The sequence below is a fragment of the Hemitrygon akajei genome, chromosome 12 (assembly GCF_048418815.1).
Source record: "Hemitrygon akajei chromosome 12, sHemAka1.3, whole genome shotgun sequence".
Lineage (NCBI taxonomy): Eukaryota > Metazoa > Chordata > Chondrichthyes > Myliobatiformes > Dasyatidae > Hemitrygon > Hemitrygon akajei.
Genome location: NC_133135.1, coordinates 27,221,847 through 27,240,572, shown reverse-complemented (window position 1 = coordinate 27,240,572; position 18,726 = coordinate 27,221,847). Strand labels below are relative to the sequence as shown.

At 41.4% G+C, this 18,726-nt stretch overlaps 1 protein-coding gene across 4 annotated transcripts in view; it reads right to left on the bottom strand.

Moving 5' to 3' along the window:
- agla (amylo-alpha-1, 6-glucosidase, 4-alpha-glucanotransferase a) overlaps positions 1 to 18,726 on the bottom strand; it is a 103,345-nt gene that overhangs the window by 53,533 nt on the left and 31,086 nt on the right. For all 4 annotated transcript variants that reach the window (XM_073062759.1, XM_073062760.1, XM_073062761.1 and 1 more), the window contains exons 14-18: positions 14,391 to 14,554; positions 13,056 to 13,157; positions 10,838 to 10,993; positions 10,561 to 10,711; positions 3,657 to 3,781 (exon numbers count right to left, since the gene is read on the bottom strand). In XM_073062759.1, the coding sequence (XP_072918860.1) occupies positions 3,657 to 3,781; positions 10,561 to 10,711; positions 10,838 to 10,993; positions 13,056 to 13,157; positions 14,391 to 14,554 (698 nt within the window). The remainder of the gene's footprint in view (positions 1 to 3,656; positions 3,782 to 10,560; positions 10,712 to 10,837; positions 10,994 to 13,055; positions 13,158 to 14,390; positions 14,555 to 18,726) is intronic.

Sequence of the window (18,726 nt, the reverse complement as noted above, 5' to 3'; positions counted from 1 at the left end):
CTGCCATTCCGAAAGGGACCCGTTAATCGCTACTCTTTGTTTCCTGTCAGCCAGCCAATTTTCAATTCATGTCAGTACTCTGCCCCCAATACCATGTGCCCTAATTTTGCCCACTAATCTCCTATGTGGGACTTTATCAAAAGCTTTCTGGAAGTCCAGGTACACTACATCCACTGGCTCTCCCTTGTCCATTTTCATAGTTACATCCTCAAAAAACTCCAGAAGATTAGTCAAGCATGATTTTCCCTTCATAAATCCATGCTGACTCGGACTGATCCTTCTATTGCTATCCAAATGTGTTGTAATTTCCTCTTTTATAATTGACTCCAGCATCTTTCCCACCACTGACGTCAGGCTAACCGGTCTATAATTCCCTGTTTTCTCTCTCCCTCCTTTCTTGAAAAGTGGGACAACATTAGCCACCCTCCAATCAGCAGGAACTGTTCCTGAATCTATAGAACATTGGAAAATGATTACCAATGTGTCCACGATTTCTAGAGCCACCTCTTTAAGTACCCTGGGATGCAGACCATCAGGTCCCGGGGACTTATCAGCCTTCAGACTCAACAGTCTATCCAACACCGTTTCTTGCCTAATATAAATTTCCTTCAGTTCATCCTTTACCCTAGTTCCTTTGGCCACTATTACATCTGGGAGATTGTTTGTATCTTCGCTAGTGAAGACAGATCCAAAGTACCTGTTCAACTCATCTGCCATTTCCTTGTTCCCCATAATAAATTCACCCGTTTCTGTCTTCAATGGCCCAATTTTGGTCTTAACTATTTTTTTGCTATTCACATACCTAAAGAAGCTTTTACTATCCTCCTTTATATTCTTGGCTAGTTTATCTTCGTACCTCATTTTTTCTTGGCTTTTTTGTTATCTTCTGTTGCTCTTTAAAAGCTTCCCAGTCCTCCAGTTTCCCACTCATCTTTGCTATGTTATACTTTTTCTCTTTTATTTTTATACTGCCCTTTACTTCCCTCGTCAGCCACGGCCGCCCCTTACTCCCCTTAAGATCTTTCTTCCTCTTTGGAATGAACCGATCCTGCACCTTCTGCATTATTCCCAGAAATACCTGCCATTGTTGTTCCACTGTCTTCCCTGCTAGGGTATTGTTCCATTGAACTTTGGCCAGCTCCTCCCTCATAGCTCCATAGTTCCCTTTGTTCAACTGTAATCCTGACACATCCGATTTTCCCTTATCTTTCTCAAATTGTAGGTTAAAACATATCATATTATGGTCACTATCTCCTAATGGTTCCTTTACCTCGGGGTCCCTGATCAAATCCGGTTCATTGCACAACACTAAATCTAGAATTGCCTTCTCCCTGGTAGGCTCCAGTACAAGCTGTTCTAAGAATCCATCTTGGAGGCACTCCACAAACTCTCTTTCTTGGGGTCCAGTACCATTCTGATTCTCCCAGTCTACCTGCATGTTGAAATCCCCCATGACAACTGTATCATGACATTTGCGACATGCCAATTTTAACTCTTCATTCAACTTACACCCTACATCTAGACTGCTGTTTGGGGGCCTGCAGATAACTCCTATTAGGGTCTTTCTACCCTTAGAATTTCTCAGTTCTATCCATACTGACTCTACATCCCCTGTTTCTATGTCCCCCCTCGCAAGGGACTGAATATCATTCCTCACCAACAGAGCCACCCCACCCCCTCTGCCAGTCAGTCTGTCCTTTTGATAAGATGTATATCCTTGAATATTCATTTCCCAGGCCCTGTCCGCTTGAAGCCATGTCTCGGTTATTCCCACAACATCGTACTTGCCAATTTCCAACTGAGCCTCAAGCTCATCTACTTTATTCCTTATACTTCATGCATTCATATATAATGCTTTTAATTCATTACTCCCCTCTCCTTTCATATCAATTCCTATTTCACTTGGCCATACTGTATGATTTCTTCTTGAGCTTTCTACTCCATTGATTCTGTTGTCCTTTTTAACTTTTCTTATTTTCACTTTCCCTTTAACTCCATCCTTATATTTCCAGTTCATCCCCTCCCCCCAACTACTTAGTTTAAACACATCCGTGTTGCAGTGGCAAACCTGTCTGCCAGAATGCTGATCCCCCGCCTATTAAGGTGCAACCCATCCCTTTTGTACAATTCATCCCTACCCCAAAACAGATCCCAGTGGTCCAAGAATGTAAATCCTTGCTTCCTGCACCAGTTCCTCAGCCACACATTCAGATCCATTATCTCCCTGTTCCTGCCCTCTTCAGCACGAGGAACTGGAAGCAAACCAGAGATAACCACCCTGGAAGTCCTGCTTTTCAGCCTTCTTCCAAGTTCTCTGAAGTCCCGCTGCAGAATGTCCTTCCTCTTCTTCCCGATGTCATTTGTGCTGACATGCACTACCACTTCCGGCTGTTCACCTTCACCCTTGAGGATTCCCTGCAATCGGTCCGTGATGTCCTGGATCCTAGCACCAGGGAGGCAACATACCATCTTAAATCTCGCCTGTTGCTGCAGAAACCCCTTTCCGTACCTCTTACTATAGAGTCCCCTACTACCACGGCTCTTCCTGATGTCTGACTCCTCGGTTCTGCTTCTGCACCAATTTTCGGCTTGCAGACCTGTCCGCCTCTCAGACTGGCAGTATCTTCTGGCCTGACAGCTTCCAAGAGGGTGAACCTGTTTATGAGAGGTACATCCCTTGGGGTCTCCTGTACTTCAAGCATCCTTTCCTTCCTCATTGTCACCCCCTTTCTCTCTTCCAGTATCCTCGGTGTAACGACCTCTCTGTAGGTCCTGTCCAGAAAACTCTCGTTTTCGCGGATAAACCTGAGGTCATCCAGTTCTTTCTTCAGTGCTGCAAAATGCTCCTTCAGAAGCCGAATCTGGACACACTTTCCACAGCTGTAGCAGCTGGGGGCACCATCAGTGTCCCTGACCTCCCACATCATGCACGTAGCACACTGAATCAGCTTAGCGGTCATGTCTTCACCCTCTCCAATTGTGCCTGGCGTAGTCTCCTCCCTCAGTCTCCTCACCGAAGACTCTCGAGCCACTTTTCACACCAGGCACTTCCCTCGACCAGGCCGCTTCCCGACAGGCTTTGTTTATAAATAAGTGATTGGGAGTCAACCCCATGGTTAGGCATTACTGCAGCATTACGGCTAGCATGGTGCTATTACAGCTTAGGGCTTAGGCGTCTGGAGTTCAATTCCAGTGTTGGATTTTCTCCAGGTGCTCCAGTTTCCTCTCAAAGTCCAAAGACACACCAGTTAACTGGTCATTATAAATTGTCCTGTGATTAGGTTGGGGCTAAAATTGGGGAATGCTTGGAGGTGTGGCTCAATGGGCTACACGGTTCTATTCTGCACTGCATCTCAGAATAAAGTAAATAAATGTAGCAGGATGTGTCCATAATGACATATATACAGACCAAGTAAGTAAGAGCCTTCCCAGAAGTAGTTAGTGAATAAATTGGGTTTTTACAACAATCTAATAATTTCATGGTCACCACAAGCGACTCTTCTAAATTGCTGGTTTATTTAGTTACTGGAATTTAAATTCCTAAAATGGTACACTGGAGCTTTGAAATCACACTGTCAAATCAGTAATCCAGACCTTGTAAACTCTTGTCCAATTGCTTAATCACTATGCTGCTGTAAGAAAATGTGCATCTTCACCTGCAAATGTTCCTTGGTATCCACCGTATATTGTGGCAATCCATTAATGAAATGCTCATCTTTTTTGTAAGGAACAGTTTTCCTTTGTACGGTCATGGCTTCCAACACAATCTCTTCTATTTTACCTACAATAAAGATGAATGGTATTGCATTCTCAGTATATTCAAAATGCAATGAGAAACAAGGTGAACAAGGAGAAAGCTATATATTATGACCAAAAGTACAATTTTTCATGTTACTTATCTCATTGCTGCTTGCGAGTCATTACTGCATGAAAATTGAGTTCTGTGCTTGTTTACTACATCAGTGAGTTATATTCACAGAGATTTCATTAGCAGTGAGGCACTGAGGATATCATTAGGATAAATACATTAAGCTTCGGTTTTGTTACAGCAGAGTTTTGGATAACCTTTGTGCTGAAAACCAACAACCTAGTTTGTGGTCTTCTGGTTTTCCCCCACCAGACCATTGAATCTCAGGGATCCCAATCACCCTATCATTCTTCACTTTCTAATCAGGCAGATTTCCATCAGACCTCCGACCATTCCTCCACCCCTACAATCCTAACCACACTATCCAAAACTGATTGGTCCTATGGCCATTTGCTCTCATCGTCTCTCCCCAACCTAGCCTCTGAAAGGCATACAAGGTAGCACAGCAAGACTCAGACAGATAGATACCCGAAGTTTTGAACTCCTGGGACAATGCTGCTGCATCTGTCATCTATTCCCCAAGGGAAGTTGAAGGAATATTAAAAGAAAGATTATGGATTTTTTTTTAATATATACTATGATATACCTAGGTTTGCCTTGTTTACTTGTATATTGTATCGTCCATGATTTGGGAATACTCATTTATACTGTAATCATTGCTTATGTATTCTTTCATGTTCAGTCGAAATGTGTATGTTTGTAATCCCATTATCTACGTATCAACTTTATTTTGTTGATAGTAATAACAATAATAAAAATATTGAAAAAGAAAAAAAGATGGAAAAATTAAGGTTGGCTGAGGAAAGGAGAAGAGGCAGCATGAACTTCACATAAGGCAGCTGGAAGCAGAGAGAGAAGCTGCAGGGCGAAGAGAGGAAGAAAGGAGGAGAGAGGAGGAAGAAAGGAAAGCTGAAAGGAGGAAAGAGGAAGCTGAAAGGAGGAAAGGGAGAAAGAGAGGCAGCATGCGCTGGAAATAGAGAAGTTAAAGGTACAGCAGGGAAGAGACCGGGCGGCAGACCCAAATGAGGGGTTCAAGATTAGTCGGGAGATCCAGTTGGTACCTCCATTCGAGGAGATGGATGTCGATAAGTTCTTCCTCCATTTTGAGAAAGTGGCTGTGAATTAGAACTGGCCTAAGGGGAAATGGACTGTTCTGTTACAGAGCGTACTTAGGGGGAATTCGGCATTGTCTATGGATGAGTCGAAGGATTATGAGGAAGTAAAAAGGGCTGTATTGAGGAGTTACGAGTTCGTGCCAGAGGCATACCGGCTGAAGTTCCAGAACTGGAGAAAGCTATGGAACCACACGTATTTAGAGTTTGCCCGTGAGATGCAAATATATTGTGAACATTGGTGCGCCTCAAAAGGGGTTAATGAAGATTATGATAACCTGTTACAGTTAATACTGATAGAGCAGTTCAAAAGTTGTATCCCTGAGAGTATGAAGACGTACTTGGATGAGAAGGAGACAGAGTTAGCAGTTAACAGCTGAGTTAACTGCCAAGTTAGCAGCTGAGTACGCCTTAACCCACAAGTCAAAGTTTTCCTCAAATAAGAGTTACCAGAGAGGGACGGTAGAGAAAGCCCACCGGCTATGGCAGAGAATAAGCCGGGAGCTAGTGGAAAAGGTGAGGAGGAAAAGAAGGCTGGCAGGAAGGTTCCTAGCTTTACTTGTTATAATTGTGGGAAAGCTGGTCATATAGCATCTAAGTTCTTTGCTCCAAAGAAGGAGACTGGAAAAGGGAAAACGGCAGTCCCGACTGGTTGCATTGAGTCGGTCAGCAGATCGATGAGGAAGGCAAAGGTAGATAGAGCCCAAGAGGGGTGTGAGAAGTTTATCTCGAAAGGGACGGTGTCTGTGAAGGAAGGAGAAACCCCAGTTCCAGTGCGGAGAGATACTGGGGATGTCTAGTCAGCAGTGAAGCTGACAAGTGTAAGTGCTGAGGACCCGCCCATAGATTCCAAGATTTATCCCGCATGCGATATCACTCACAGCATGTCTAGAAAGGTGGCTGAGACAGGAGCCAGTTTAAATGAGTCCAGTGTTGATTTGGCAGAGATGTTTTTACCGACCCTGTACCAAGAGTGGTTAGAGGGTGGTAAAACAGAGGATAGTGGGGTGAAAGAGAGTAAAGGAGAGGAGGTAGATCCACCCTTAGTCAGGAGGGAATTTATAAAGAAACAGATATGGTAGTTAGAAGGTCCAGGGATGGACACGGATGATCTGTCTGGCTTGACAGAGCAGTTTGTAGTTGAAGAATTTAAAAGTGTTCCTGATAATGATGTAAGGGCTGTCCTAGATGAAAAGGATGCCGTTACCTTGAGGGAGTCTGCTGGGTTAGCAGACGAGGTTGTTTTAACCCGCAAGGTTGAGTTTACTCCGAAGGGGAGTTGCCCAGAGAGTAACTGGGAGGATTGGGGAACTTAGAATTTGAAAAGGGGACTGGTATTGAAAGCCTGGAAGAGGTAGATGTCCCGTTTGCGTGTGTTCAGGGTGTGAAGGGTGTGGATGCACAGGGTACTGAACCTAGTATTGAAACTCGGGAAAAGTCTGAGGTATCTGATTTAGTTGAAAAGGATTGCAGTTCTTTTGGGTCAGATGGACTTGGTTCAGTGAAGAAAGGGTTAACCATGGTACCATAGAAAATAGAAACATAGAAAATAGGTGCAGGAGTAGGCCATTCGGCCCTTTGAGCCTGTACCGCCATTCAGTATGATCATGGCTTATCATCCAACTCAGAACCCTGTACCTGCTTTCTCTCCATACCCCCGATCCCTTTAGCCACAAGGGCCATATCTAACTTCCTCTTAAATATAGCCAATGAGCCAATAGACAATAGGTGCAGGAGTAGGCCATTCGGCCCTTCTAGCCAGCACCGCCATTCACTGTGATCATGGCTGATCATACACAATCAGTACCCCATTCCTGTCCTCTCCCCATATCCCTTGACCCCGCTATGTATAAGAGCTCTATCTAACTCTCTCTTGAATGCATCCAGAGACTTGGCCTCCACTGCCTTCTGGGGCAGAGCATTCCACATATCCATCACTCTCTGGGTGAAAAAGTTTTTCCACATCTCAGTTCTACAAGGCTTCCCCTTTATCCTTAAACTGTGACCCCTCGTTCTGGACTTCCACAACATCGGAAACAATCTTCCTGCATCTAGCCTGTCCAATCCCTTTAGAATTTTATACGTTTCAATAAGATCCCCCCTCAATCTTCTAAATTCCAGTGAGTGTAAGCCTAGTCGATCCAGTCTTTCTTCATATGAAAGTCCCAGGAATCAATCTGGTGAACCTTCTTTGTACTCCCTCTATGGCAAGAATGTCTTTCCTCAGATTAGGGGACCAAAAGTGCACACAATACTCTAGATGCGGTCTCACCAAGGTCTTGCACAACTGCAGTAGAACCTCCCTGCTCCTGTACTCAAATCCTTTTGCTGTGAATGCCAAGATACCATTTGCCATTTTCACCGCCTGCTGTACCTGCATGCCCACCTTCAACGACTGGTGTACAATGACACCCAGGTCTCGTTGCATCTCCCCTTTTCCTAATCGGCCACCATTCATATAATAATTTGTTTTCCTGTTCTTGCAACCAACGGAGATAATCTCACATTTATCCACATTAAATTCATTTGCCATGAATTTGCCCATTCACCTAACCTATCCAAGTCACTCTGCATCCTCTTAGCTTCCTCCTCACAGCTAACGCCGCCGCCCAGCTTCGTGGCATCCGCAAACTTGGAGATGCAGCATTTAATTCCCTCGTCTAAATCATTAATATATATTGTAAACAACTGGGGTCCCAGCACTGAGCCTTGCGATACCCTGCTAGTCACTGCCTGCCATTCTAAAAAGGTCCCGTTTACTCCCACACTTTGCTTCCTGTCTGCCAACCAATTCTCTATCCACATCAATACCATACCCCCAATACCGTGTGCTTCAAGTTTGCACACTAATCTAATGTGTGGGACCTTGTCAAAAGCCTTTTCAAAATCTAAATATATCACATCCACAGGCTCTCCCCTATCCACTCTACTAGTTACATTTTCAAAAAATTCTATAAGATTCGTCAGACATGATTTTCCTTTCACAAATCCATGCTGACTTTGTCCGATGATTTCACCGCTTTCCAAATGTGCTGTTATCACATCTTTGATAACTAACTCTAGCATTTTCCCCACCACCGATGTCAGACTAACTGGTCTATAATTCCCCGGTTTCTCTCTCCTTCCTTTTTTAAAAAGTGGGGTTACATTAGCCACCCTCCAATCCTCAGGAACTAATTCAGAATCTAAGGAGTTTTGAAAAATGATCATTAATGCATCCACTAAAGTGAGAATTCTCAGTTGTTTGTGTTAGAAGGTGTGTTAAAAGTTAATGATGAGATGAAAGCTGGTGATGTGAATATTATTGAAGGAGAAGGGAAAGATGTTGTTCCTAAATTGAATAAAGAAAATTTAAAGTTTGAATTGGTTTTAGAAGGATTGACAAAAGGGAAGGGACCGTTAACTGAACAATGGCTTGTTAACAAGGTGCCTGTGAATCAATTACAGTTTGTTTGGAAATTTAAAGATAAACAACTTGCTGATGATATTCAAGTATGTGATTTGGAGAGACAGAACTTGAAATGTTGTTTTGACCAAGAGGGATCATCTGCCGCTGTTAAACTGAAAGCAAACAGAATGAAAGATCCTGAAGATAAAATTAATGACTTGCTTAAAATTAACGAATTGTGTGGAAGTTCAGCAAATGGGCTTAGTTTGGAAAACATTGGTGATAAGATAACTCCTGTAAAAGGAGTCTGTGAAGGCCTATTCCACACTGGTGAGCAAGCTAACCATGTGAGAGTTAAGTGGAAAAGGGACAAAGGTTGACCAAATGCCACTTTGAATAACAGGATCTGGTTTTGAGGGAATTTGACAAAGCATGTGAAAGATAAAAACACCATGAAAGATTGACTGTTTGAATGTTAAGTTTAAAAGTAAAATAGAGATTAGTATTTGCACAAATTTCTGTAATGTACTACATTATAATCACACATGTATTGGTTCACGCTTTGTAATAGACACCTAAGCTAAGATCACAACCCTTTAGTATTTTTTTTGCTAACATGAAAAGTAAAAAGTAGGCGGTTATTAAATTGGAGTCTGTTATCACAAGAATTTGATATTAAAATACAACATGTAAAGGGGAGTGATAATGTTATTGCTGATTGTTTATCTAGATGTTAACTTGAACGTGTATCTGTATTATTCTTGTAGTTAAGACAAGTTCTGTATTTTGTTAAAACTCTGTAATTCAGTCATGTGCTTTATTAGTTAATTTTCCCCCTAGTGAAAATTCCCAGAAGGATGGGGGTGTTATGAGTGATGAACAGACCTGATAGACAATGGGGTGAAGAGTTAACCATTCCCCCCCCCCGAGAAACACGAACTATTACTATTGCTATGCTGACCATGAGAGAGAGACGAAAAACAGGAAAGAATATTTGCTACAGATAAGAGAGGGGAGAGAGACTGTTGATTTACTGTATTATGACTTCTGCAAGGGTTATTTATCTTCTACTATTTTGCCCATAAACATTCCTCAGTGGACTGAAGGAGTGGCCTTATTTGATGGACACAGTCACTCAGGAGTGATGGATAGCTGAGACTCCGTGAGTAGGGATAAAAGACAGGTCTGGATAGACATCCTTCAGACGCACCAGTGGACACTGACTGAGTGTTGGGAACCCACAGAAAGGTGGGGGCTTTGAAGACCGAACCAGGAGATCGGTCAATAAAGCTCACAGTGTTACAGCAGGGCCGGTGGGGACTTGTGTGCGTGTCCACTCATGCCAGAGTGACGAGTCCACCACAGAAGAACGGTCTGGCTGAGGACGGAGAGGTCATACCTGAATGACCACACCGATACGACGGATTAAGAAAGCAAAGGAAGGTTTGCCTGACTGTAGCTGTTACATCTCACTCGCTCTCTCTCTCTCTCCCCAACGATTACAATACAACAACCATAACTACATCAGCACGCATGAACTGAACTGAACTTTATACTTTTCTATGACAACTTATTTACCCCTAGACATCGATAGAGCTTGTTTATTATTGATTATTATTATTCCTACACTTTTAGGTTTATTACTGCTAACTTGTTTTATATGTATATTTGCCTTATTGATATGGTTTTGCTTATTTTTATTAATACCAATGTATTAAAATACATACCAAACCTTTAGTTTGGTACCACCAGACTCCAACGGATTCTTCTTTCTCTGCTGGTTAGACACCCAGTTACGGGGTACATAACAATTTAAAACATAAATATACATCCCTTTCAACATTAATGAAACCCCAGTCTCATCCTTACTCTCACCAATCTGGATATCCCTCATAGGATACACAAAGTTAGTCTGACATTGGTTAAAGATTACTTCGGTCCTAGATAAAAATGCAGACAAGATAAAAGTACAAAATGTTGCATTGCCAACGTGGACTCAAATCGTACAAAATTTTAGTCTGGTATTGGAAGCATACCAAGCTGATATTTAAGAGGTGCAAACGAGTTGAAGGGGTTACTTTTGTTGCCCATCTAACTTAACGATTCAAGTACTGAATTGAGCATTGAATATAGAGTGTTCTCATTTTTCATGTTAAAAACACATGTTTAAAAAAAACAAGTAGAAGCAGTACCTGGGATGCACATTGAAGGTAGCTCAGATTTGTAGTAAGATTTTGTTGGGTCTCTAAATGCAGTACGTGACACGGCCACTACTGAGTGGTGGGTATTTGGGCAATGTCGTGTTACTGCCACAATATCCTCATCAACTTGATCCACATACACCTTAAAATACATATCAACACAGTTGAAGAAAGATTTCGTAATCCTGATGCAATTTCAATTCATTCGTCATGCAAGTCAGATCAATATTTCTGCATTTAAGTAAGAAATTGTTGCATTTTGCGACACCTGATTGAATGACTGAGCTCCTAGTAGACGATGAAGAAAGTTAATTGCTTGTTTTCCTGCAATGATTCCAGAGTTTTCACTGAGCTCCCCTGCAGACTCTGGATCTGCATCAGGATTATACTTGGGATAGAGCCTCTCTTCTGCAACCACGGATATCTATTAACACGTAAAGGCAGAAAACAGAAACTTCAATGTGCAGGAAATCAAAATATGTACTATACATTGTATTTAAATTGCTCCTAGTTACTGTTACAACTTCAATTATGATAATGTCACAGGTAGACAGGGAACAGATAAACAGGTAGCATTTAATATGCCAAAAAGCCAAGGTAAGAATATCAGAAGTTCTAGTAAACCAAACAATAGAGACATGCAATGCATGCTCAGAATTAAAAATAAATGAACAGACATGTTTTTCTTATAATATTTAACACCATTATTGAGGGAGGTATAAATAAACAAATTTTCAAATGAAACACCTTTCATACATCGTTTTCCTACATGATTGCAAACATTCATGCTGAAGAATCTGGCCAAATCAAACTTACAAAGCTGGAAATAACTGAGAAAATGCATAGCTCGGGAGGTTGATAGTTGAGTTGTCTTCAGATGTATGGATTGCTAAGATCAGAGAACACATCAACCCAACTTACAAAGCTGGTGATCTAGTTTTTAATATTGCACACAAGAAACAGAAATAAGAGCAAACTATCCAGCTCACTCAGACATACTGACATAGGTCATTACCAAAGCTGATCCAGTATTTCCCATCTCATTTCCCTAACATCCAAATATACATAAATCTGTCAATCTCAGTCTTCAACGTGAACTGAGAGTTCAGAGACATGGCTATGAGTCAAGAACTCAAAGACATATTTATGAAAAGTTAACTCTGTATGAGAAGCTATTTCAGGTCACTTTAGCGCTAAATGGCTAACCTTGATCTCTGTGACTTTATCCCCTAGTCCTTAAAACTTTCCACATATAGAAAACAGCTGACATACATCCTACATAGATAAATTAGCTTCATTTATCACCTGTACTTTGAAACTGTAGTGAAATGCGCCATTTGTGCCAATGACCAACACAGTCTGAGGATGCGCTGTGTGTATCTCGTAAGTGTCGCTATTCCTCCTGTGCTAACGTTGCATGCCCACAATATACTAACCCTTTGGAATGTGGGAGAAAATTGGAGAATCCAGAGGAAACCCACGTGGTCACGGAGAGAATGTACTAACTCCTTACAGACAGCAGTGAGAACCCTTTAAAGTGTGTATGCAATGCTGCATTTTAATACAAGGTTCTTCCAAAAGTCAGGAAAGAGGCACAACGTTTGTTGCTTCACAATAATTTTATTAAGCATTGATAGAAAGTTGAAACACACTGTGATAGAGGCTTGGAAAGCAAAAGGGGAACATAAAGCAAAAAGAACTACGATGGTACTGCCTCAAGATGCAGCTCTTTTTATACTGTACTACATAGATAAGGAAAATTCCATTTAAATTAGTAGACAAGAGTCAACCAATGAGATACCCCCTATTCAAATAACGCAGCACTTTGAGAATCCTCCAGAGCTTACCAGAATTATACTACTATAACAACTAGGGGATACACTGAACAACTACATATTTACACTGTGACAACTAGGAAACATATTAGACAGTTACTTGCATATACGCAAGTATATAAAATACAAGCAGACAGTTAATTGTTAAACTGCAAAGAAAATATCAATTAAACAGCAACAATCCAACAACAACTAGATCTATCATACTTGTAAACTCCAACAAGCATAGGCCAGACAACATGATTAGAATAATATCTGTAGTTACCACCACTTTGTACTTCATATGTGAAAATGAAAAGAATGAAAACTAAACTAAAAAGAATGAAATTAAAATTTGAGTTTGGAATAGAAAATGAATAAAGTATTCCAGCTTAATGGAAAGCAACCATTTGATACAATTGCTTCACCGCCCTCAGAGTTAATGTTTTAGGTCAAAGTTCCACCTGAAACGTTAACATTACTTCTCTTCAGCCAGATGTGGCCTTGATCTGCTGAGTGATTTCACCATTTGATTTTGCTTTAGATCCACCAGAACAGTTTTCTTATAAAGAGATATTCTGATTAATCAGGATTTCAATATCAGAATATGGAACAAAACTTAAAAACGCAAATATTTTATATTTTACATAAAATTATGCACCTCAAACTAACCTGATGTGGAACTAAATGATCAAAGCCCATTGTACTTCCTGAGGCACAGCAAGCCATTGAAATAATGGTTGCACTGGGAAGAGCATCAAAAGCAGAACGGCGCTGTAAACAAAATATATTTATGCATTATGAAGATTAATAGACCCATTCTGACCCAAAAGGAAATTCAGAGTAACTTGTATGCCAATTGTCAATTTGTTGGTTCAAAGAAAGTGAAAATATGCTCCAACATAAAAAACAACATATTTAATAGTGCAGTCTACATTAGAATAGCGTTTGATCTCAATTTCAACTCAGATTGCTCAGTAATTTCCCATGAACTTGCATTCCTATTCAAATTTAGATGAGAAACATACCATCTTTGAGAAGGATTTGCACTGCCCGAGAAATTCGATAATCACTTTGCCAAACATTTTTAAATATCAAATATCTCTTTAGATTAATCACCAAGTAATTTAAGGCAGGTTTTCCTGATGGGATCATTTTCCTAAAAGTATACAGGCATGCAGTATGATTTAGAAAATGAAACTGTAATTTTCATTATACAAAGGATGTGCCAAAGTTGTTTCCCATGGTGGGGGAGTCTAGTACGAGAGGACATGACTTGAGGATTGCAGGGTGCCCATTCAGAACAGAGATGTGAAAAGATTTTTTTAGCCTGAGGGTGGTGAATCTGGAATTTGTTGCCACGGGCAGCAGTGGAGGCTAAATCATTGGGTGTATTTAAGGCAGCGATTGATAGGCATCTGAGTAGTCAGGGCAACAAAGGTTATGGTGAGAAGGTGGGTGAATAGGACTAAAGGGGAAATTGGATCAGCTCATGATGAAATGGCGGAGCAGACTCGATGAGCCAAATGGCTGACTTCTGTTCCTTTGTCTTATGGAATTTCTGTGTCCCCCAAACGACCTTTTTGATAATTCATCATCATTATGCATTGTGTCATACGACGCGGGCGATTATGATCTTCCTATCCCTAACCATGATTGCTCTTGGTACATTTTTCTACAGAAGTCGTTTGCCTTTGTCTTCTCCAAGGCAGAGTATTTACAAGATGGGCGACCCCACCGTTATCAATACTCTTCAGAAATTGTCTGCCTGGCTTCAGCTGTTGCATAACCAGGACTTGAGATATCCACCAACTGCCTTCTGGGTTCATGTAGCCCTGATCTGAGGGTGGGGGGGGGGGGGGCGCTAAGCAGATGTTACACCTTGCCCAAGGGTGACCTGCAGGCTAGCAAAGGAAAGGAGCTTCTTACACCTCCTTTAGTAGAGATAGATCTCCACCTGCCATTTTACTGAGTAATGATAACAAAGATAATAATGATATGCTGTACCTGAATCAATGACTCATTGTCATGAGTAACATCCATAAACAAAGCATGAGCAATTTTTGGTACCAGAGGCCTTACAAGTAGCTGTGCGAATGATCCAACAGGCACACCACCATAACGGTAAACCAGCCTCCCTTCTTCATGGCTGTCACCTGCACTCATCGCCTCTATTAGACAAAAACATGAGGAAGTGAGACGTATAGCATACTTTAGATCTAGATTGTTGAGTTGTTCTTTGCATTGTAGTTTAAAAAATATTTACTTGATTTGAGTGAGCAGGTTGGTAGAGAGAAGTGAGCAATTTCTGCAAAGATTAGAGGCATATAGTTACACAGCACAAAAGCAGGAACTTCACCCCAGTTCCTCCACGCTGACCAAGATATCCATCTGAGCTAGTTAGTTCCATTTCTCTGCATTTGGCCCATAACCTCAAAACCCTTTCTCTCCAGGCATCTGTCAAAATGTTACTTTAATTGTATTCACCTTTACAGCTTTCTCTGGCATATACTAACCACCATCTGCATGAAAAATGTGTCCCTCAGTTCCCCTTTATATCTGTCCCCTTTCACCTGAAACCTCTACTCCTTAAGTTTTGTCCTTCCTACTGTGGGAAAAAGACTGACCATCCATGTTATTTATGCTACTCATGATTTTATATACTTCTATAAGGTTACCTCTCAGCTTCCTACATTTCAGGGGGAAGAAAAAGTCTTAGCCAATCCAGCTTCTCCTTAAAACTAAGGCCTTCCAATCCCAGTAACACCCTCATGAAACTTTTCTACACCCTTTGCAGCTTAATAACATCATTCCTATAGCTGGGCAACCAGAACTGAACAAAATACTCCAAGAGTAGTATCACTCACAACTTGTATAAATATTGGGATTTCAACTTCTGTACTCAGGGTTCCAAATGCCATCTTCCCCAGTCCATAGGACACTGAAAGCTGCTGCACAGGTTGACAGTGTTGTTAGAAGGCGTTTGGTGTGTTGGCATTCATCAACCACGGGATTGAGTTCAAGAGCCGCGAGGTAATGTTACAGCTATAGAAGACCTTGGTCAGACCCCGCTTGGAGTACGGTGTTCAGTTTTGGTTACCTCACCACAGGAAGGATGTGGATACTATAGAGAGAGAGTGCAGAGGAGAATTTACAAGGATGTTGCCTGGATTGGAGGGCATACCTTATAAAAATTGGTTGAGTGAACTTGGCCTTTTCTCCTTGGAGCGATGGAGGATGAGAGGTGACCTGATGCAGGTGTATAAGATGATAAGGGGCATTGATCGTGTGGATATCCAGAGGCCTTTTCCCAGGGCCAAAATGGCTAACAAGAGGGGCCGTAGTTTTAAGGTGCTTGAAAATAGGTACCAAGGGAATATCAGAGGTAAGTTTTTCACACAGAGGGTGGTGGGTGCATGGAATGCACTGCCAATGGTGGTGGTGGAAGTAGATACAATAGGGTCTTTTAAAAGCCTCTTAGATAGGTACCTGGAGCTAAGAAAAATAGAGGGCTATACGCTAGGGAAATACTAGGCAGTTTCTAGAGTAGGTTACACGATAGGCACAACATTGTGGGCCAAAGGGCCTGTAATGTGTTGTAGAGTTCTATGTTCTATCTATGTTGCCAAGCACAAGGAACAGTGCATCTGTATCCTGGGTCTCTCTGTTTTACATTATTCTTTAGAACCTAGCATTTCATTGTCCACTGCACTACCAATTTTAGTGTTATCCACAGACTCTCTAATCATGTTAACAACATTTTCACTTCATTAATATAAATGAGAAACAATCGTAGACCCAGCACCAGTCCCTGGGGCACACCACTAATCTGTGTAACAGACCTGCATTATCACACTCTGCCTCCTTCCACAAAGCCAATTTTGTTTCCAATAGACCAGTTCACTCTAGATCCCATTTGATCTCACTTAACCTTCCAGGCTAGCCCACCATATAGGACTTGTCAAAGACTTCACTAAAGTCAATGCAGGACTTTTTAAACTTCCATTGCCCTGCCCTCCTCAAGCCTCCTTGGCACTGAGGCACAATTTCTTAAAACAAAACCTTGCTAACTATCCCTTATCAAAAGACACAAGAGGTACTGCAGATGCTGGGAATCTATTGTAATGCATACAATGAGCTGGAGGAGTTCAGCAGGTCAGGCAGCTTCAATGATAGATAGATAGATACCGTACTTTATTCATCCCCATGGGGAAATTCAACTTTTTTTCCAATGTCCCATTGCATAGGAATAAACAGTCAACGTTTCAGGCCGAGACCTTTCATCCCTTATCAGCTCCTGCTTTTCCAAATGGGGGTAGATTCTGTTCCTCAGCATGCCCTCCAGTAACTTTACCGCCACTGATGTTAGACTCACTGACCTGTGGTTCCCTGGCTTCTCCTTGCAGCCTTTCTTAAATAAAGATACAACATTAGCACTATCCTATCTTATGGTATTTAACTAATTATTAAATCACATCCTCTATATTCCAAACCTCTATTCTGTTTATGGCTTTTGATACCAAAATAAAGGCAGTGGGGTGTATATGAATATTTTTTTTCCAGGATGAATAAATCAGATGAGATTTCATGACATTTTTTCCTTCAAATTGCACCTCCCACAAAACCATCACAAAACCCAGAACATCGTATTGTTAACTCTGTCAATGTGTTAAAGCAACTGAAAACCATCAGCTGAAACAACTGACAGATAGAACTGCATCATTCAGATGCATGCTTACAATTTATGTTGAACTGGCATGCATATTGTGTGCTGGCATCCTATTTTTTTAACCCACAATCTCTGGAGAAGATATCAACTGGAACAATAGCTAGTCAGTTTTTGCGGAATGCTGTGAAGTTGGATTCTGAATTCAACCTGTCAGTCAGTAAGGCCTCGGGGATTTACTCCTGCTGGTAAATTCCTCTACAATCACACGGTGAAAAAGCACTTGCATATTTTCCATAACTCTGCCAAAGGCGAAGTGTTAGTAATTTTCACAGTGCTCTCACATGTCCAAACCAGGGTGCAATCCAAACTGTTTTTGTCCACCTAATCATATTCCTCAAATATATGATTATATAATCATATTCATCAAAGGTGATGGGGAGAAGGCCGGAAACTGGGGTTGAGGAGGAGAAATAAAAAGGATCAGCCATGATTGAATGGCGGCGCAGACTCGATAGGCCAGATGTCTTATGGTCTTGTTCCTCCTTTCTTCATACACTTCCACCCAACCCATTTTGTTGTCTATTCCATACATCACCCCTTGCCCCCACTTTGGTTTGCCCATACTCCTACACTCTATTCGATTAGAATCACCCACTTGGTCTTGACTCTATGTGCAAAATGTCACCAACGCATGAGATTCTGTAGATGCTGGGAATCTTGACTGACACACACAAAATACTAGATGCTGTCCAATTTCTTGAGTTCCTCCAGAATTTTGTGTGCAGCACATCATAACTGATCACATTTTTAAAAAAAATCAATACATTGATATGCAGCTTAAATCAAATGTTATTAAACAAAATATTCAGAAACAGTTAACAGGTGGTTGTGTAATAGTAGTACTATTATTCTTACCCGCCTTGGTTAATTTTTAATTTTTTTAATTTAGAGATACAGTACAGAAAGGTAACGGGCCCTTCTAACCAAATAAACCTGTGCCGCCCAATTACACCTATGTGAGGAATTAACCTACTAACCCTTACATCTTTGGAATGTGAGGAGAAACCAGAGCACCCGAGGAAATCCATGCGGTCACTGGGAGAACATTCAGGCTCCTTAGAGGCAGCAGCGAGAATTGAACCTAGGACACTGTTGCTGTAGTTCTGTAATGCTAACTTCTACACTACCGTGAACAGAAAATCCTACAAAAAGTAGTGGATACGGCCCAGTCCATCACAGGTAGAGCCCTGTGAGCCTGTAAAGCCCATAGAACACATCTACATAAAACGTGGTCACAGGAAAGCAGCTTCTATCAACAGGGACCCCCCCCACTACCCAGGACATGCCCTCTTCTCACCGCTGCCATCAAGAAGGTACAAAAGCCACAGGACTCACCCCCAGGTTCAGGAATAGCTATTACTCCTCAACTGTTAGGCTCCTGAACCAAAGAGGACAACTTCACTCGCCCAACCACAACCTATGGACTTACTTTCAAGGGCTCTTGATTGCATGTTCTCAATATTTATTGCTTATTTATTATTATTTCTTTTTGTATTTGCATAATATGTTGTATAGTTTGCACTGATTGAACATCCAATTTAGTGTGGTCTTTTAATGATTCTGTTATGGTTATTACTCAATAGATTTATCGAGCATGCCTGCAAGAAAATGAAT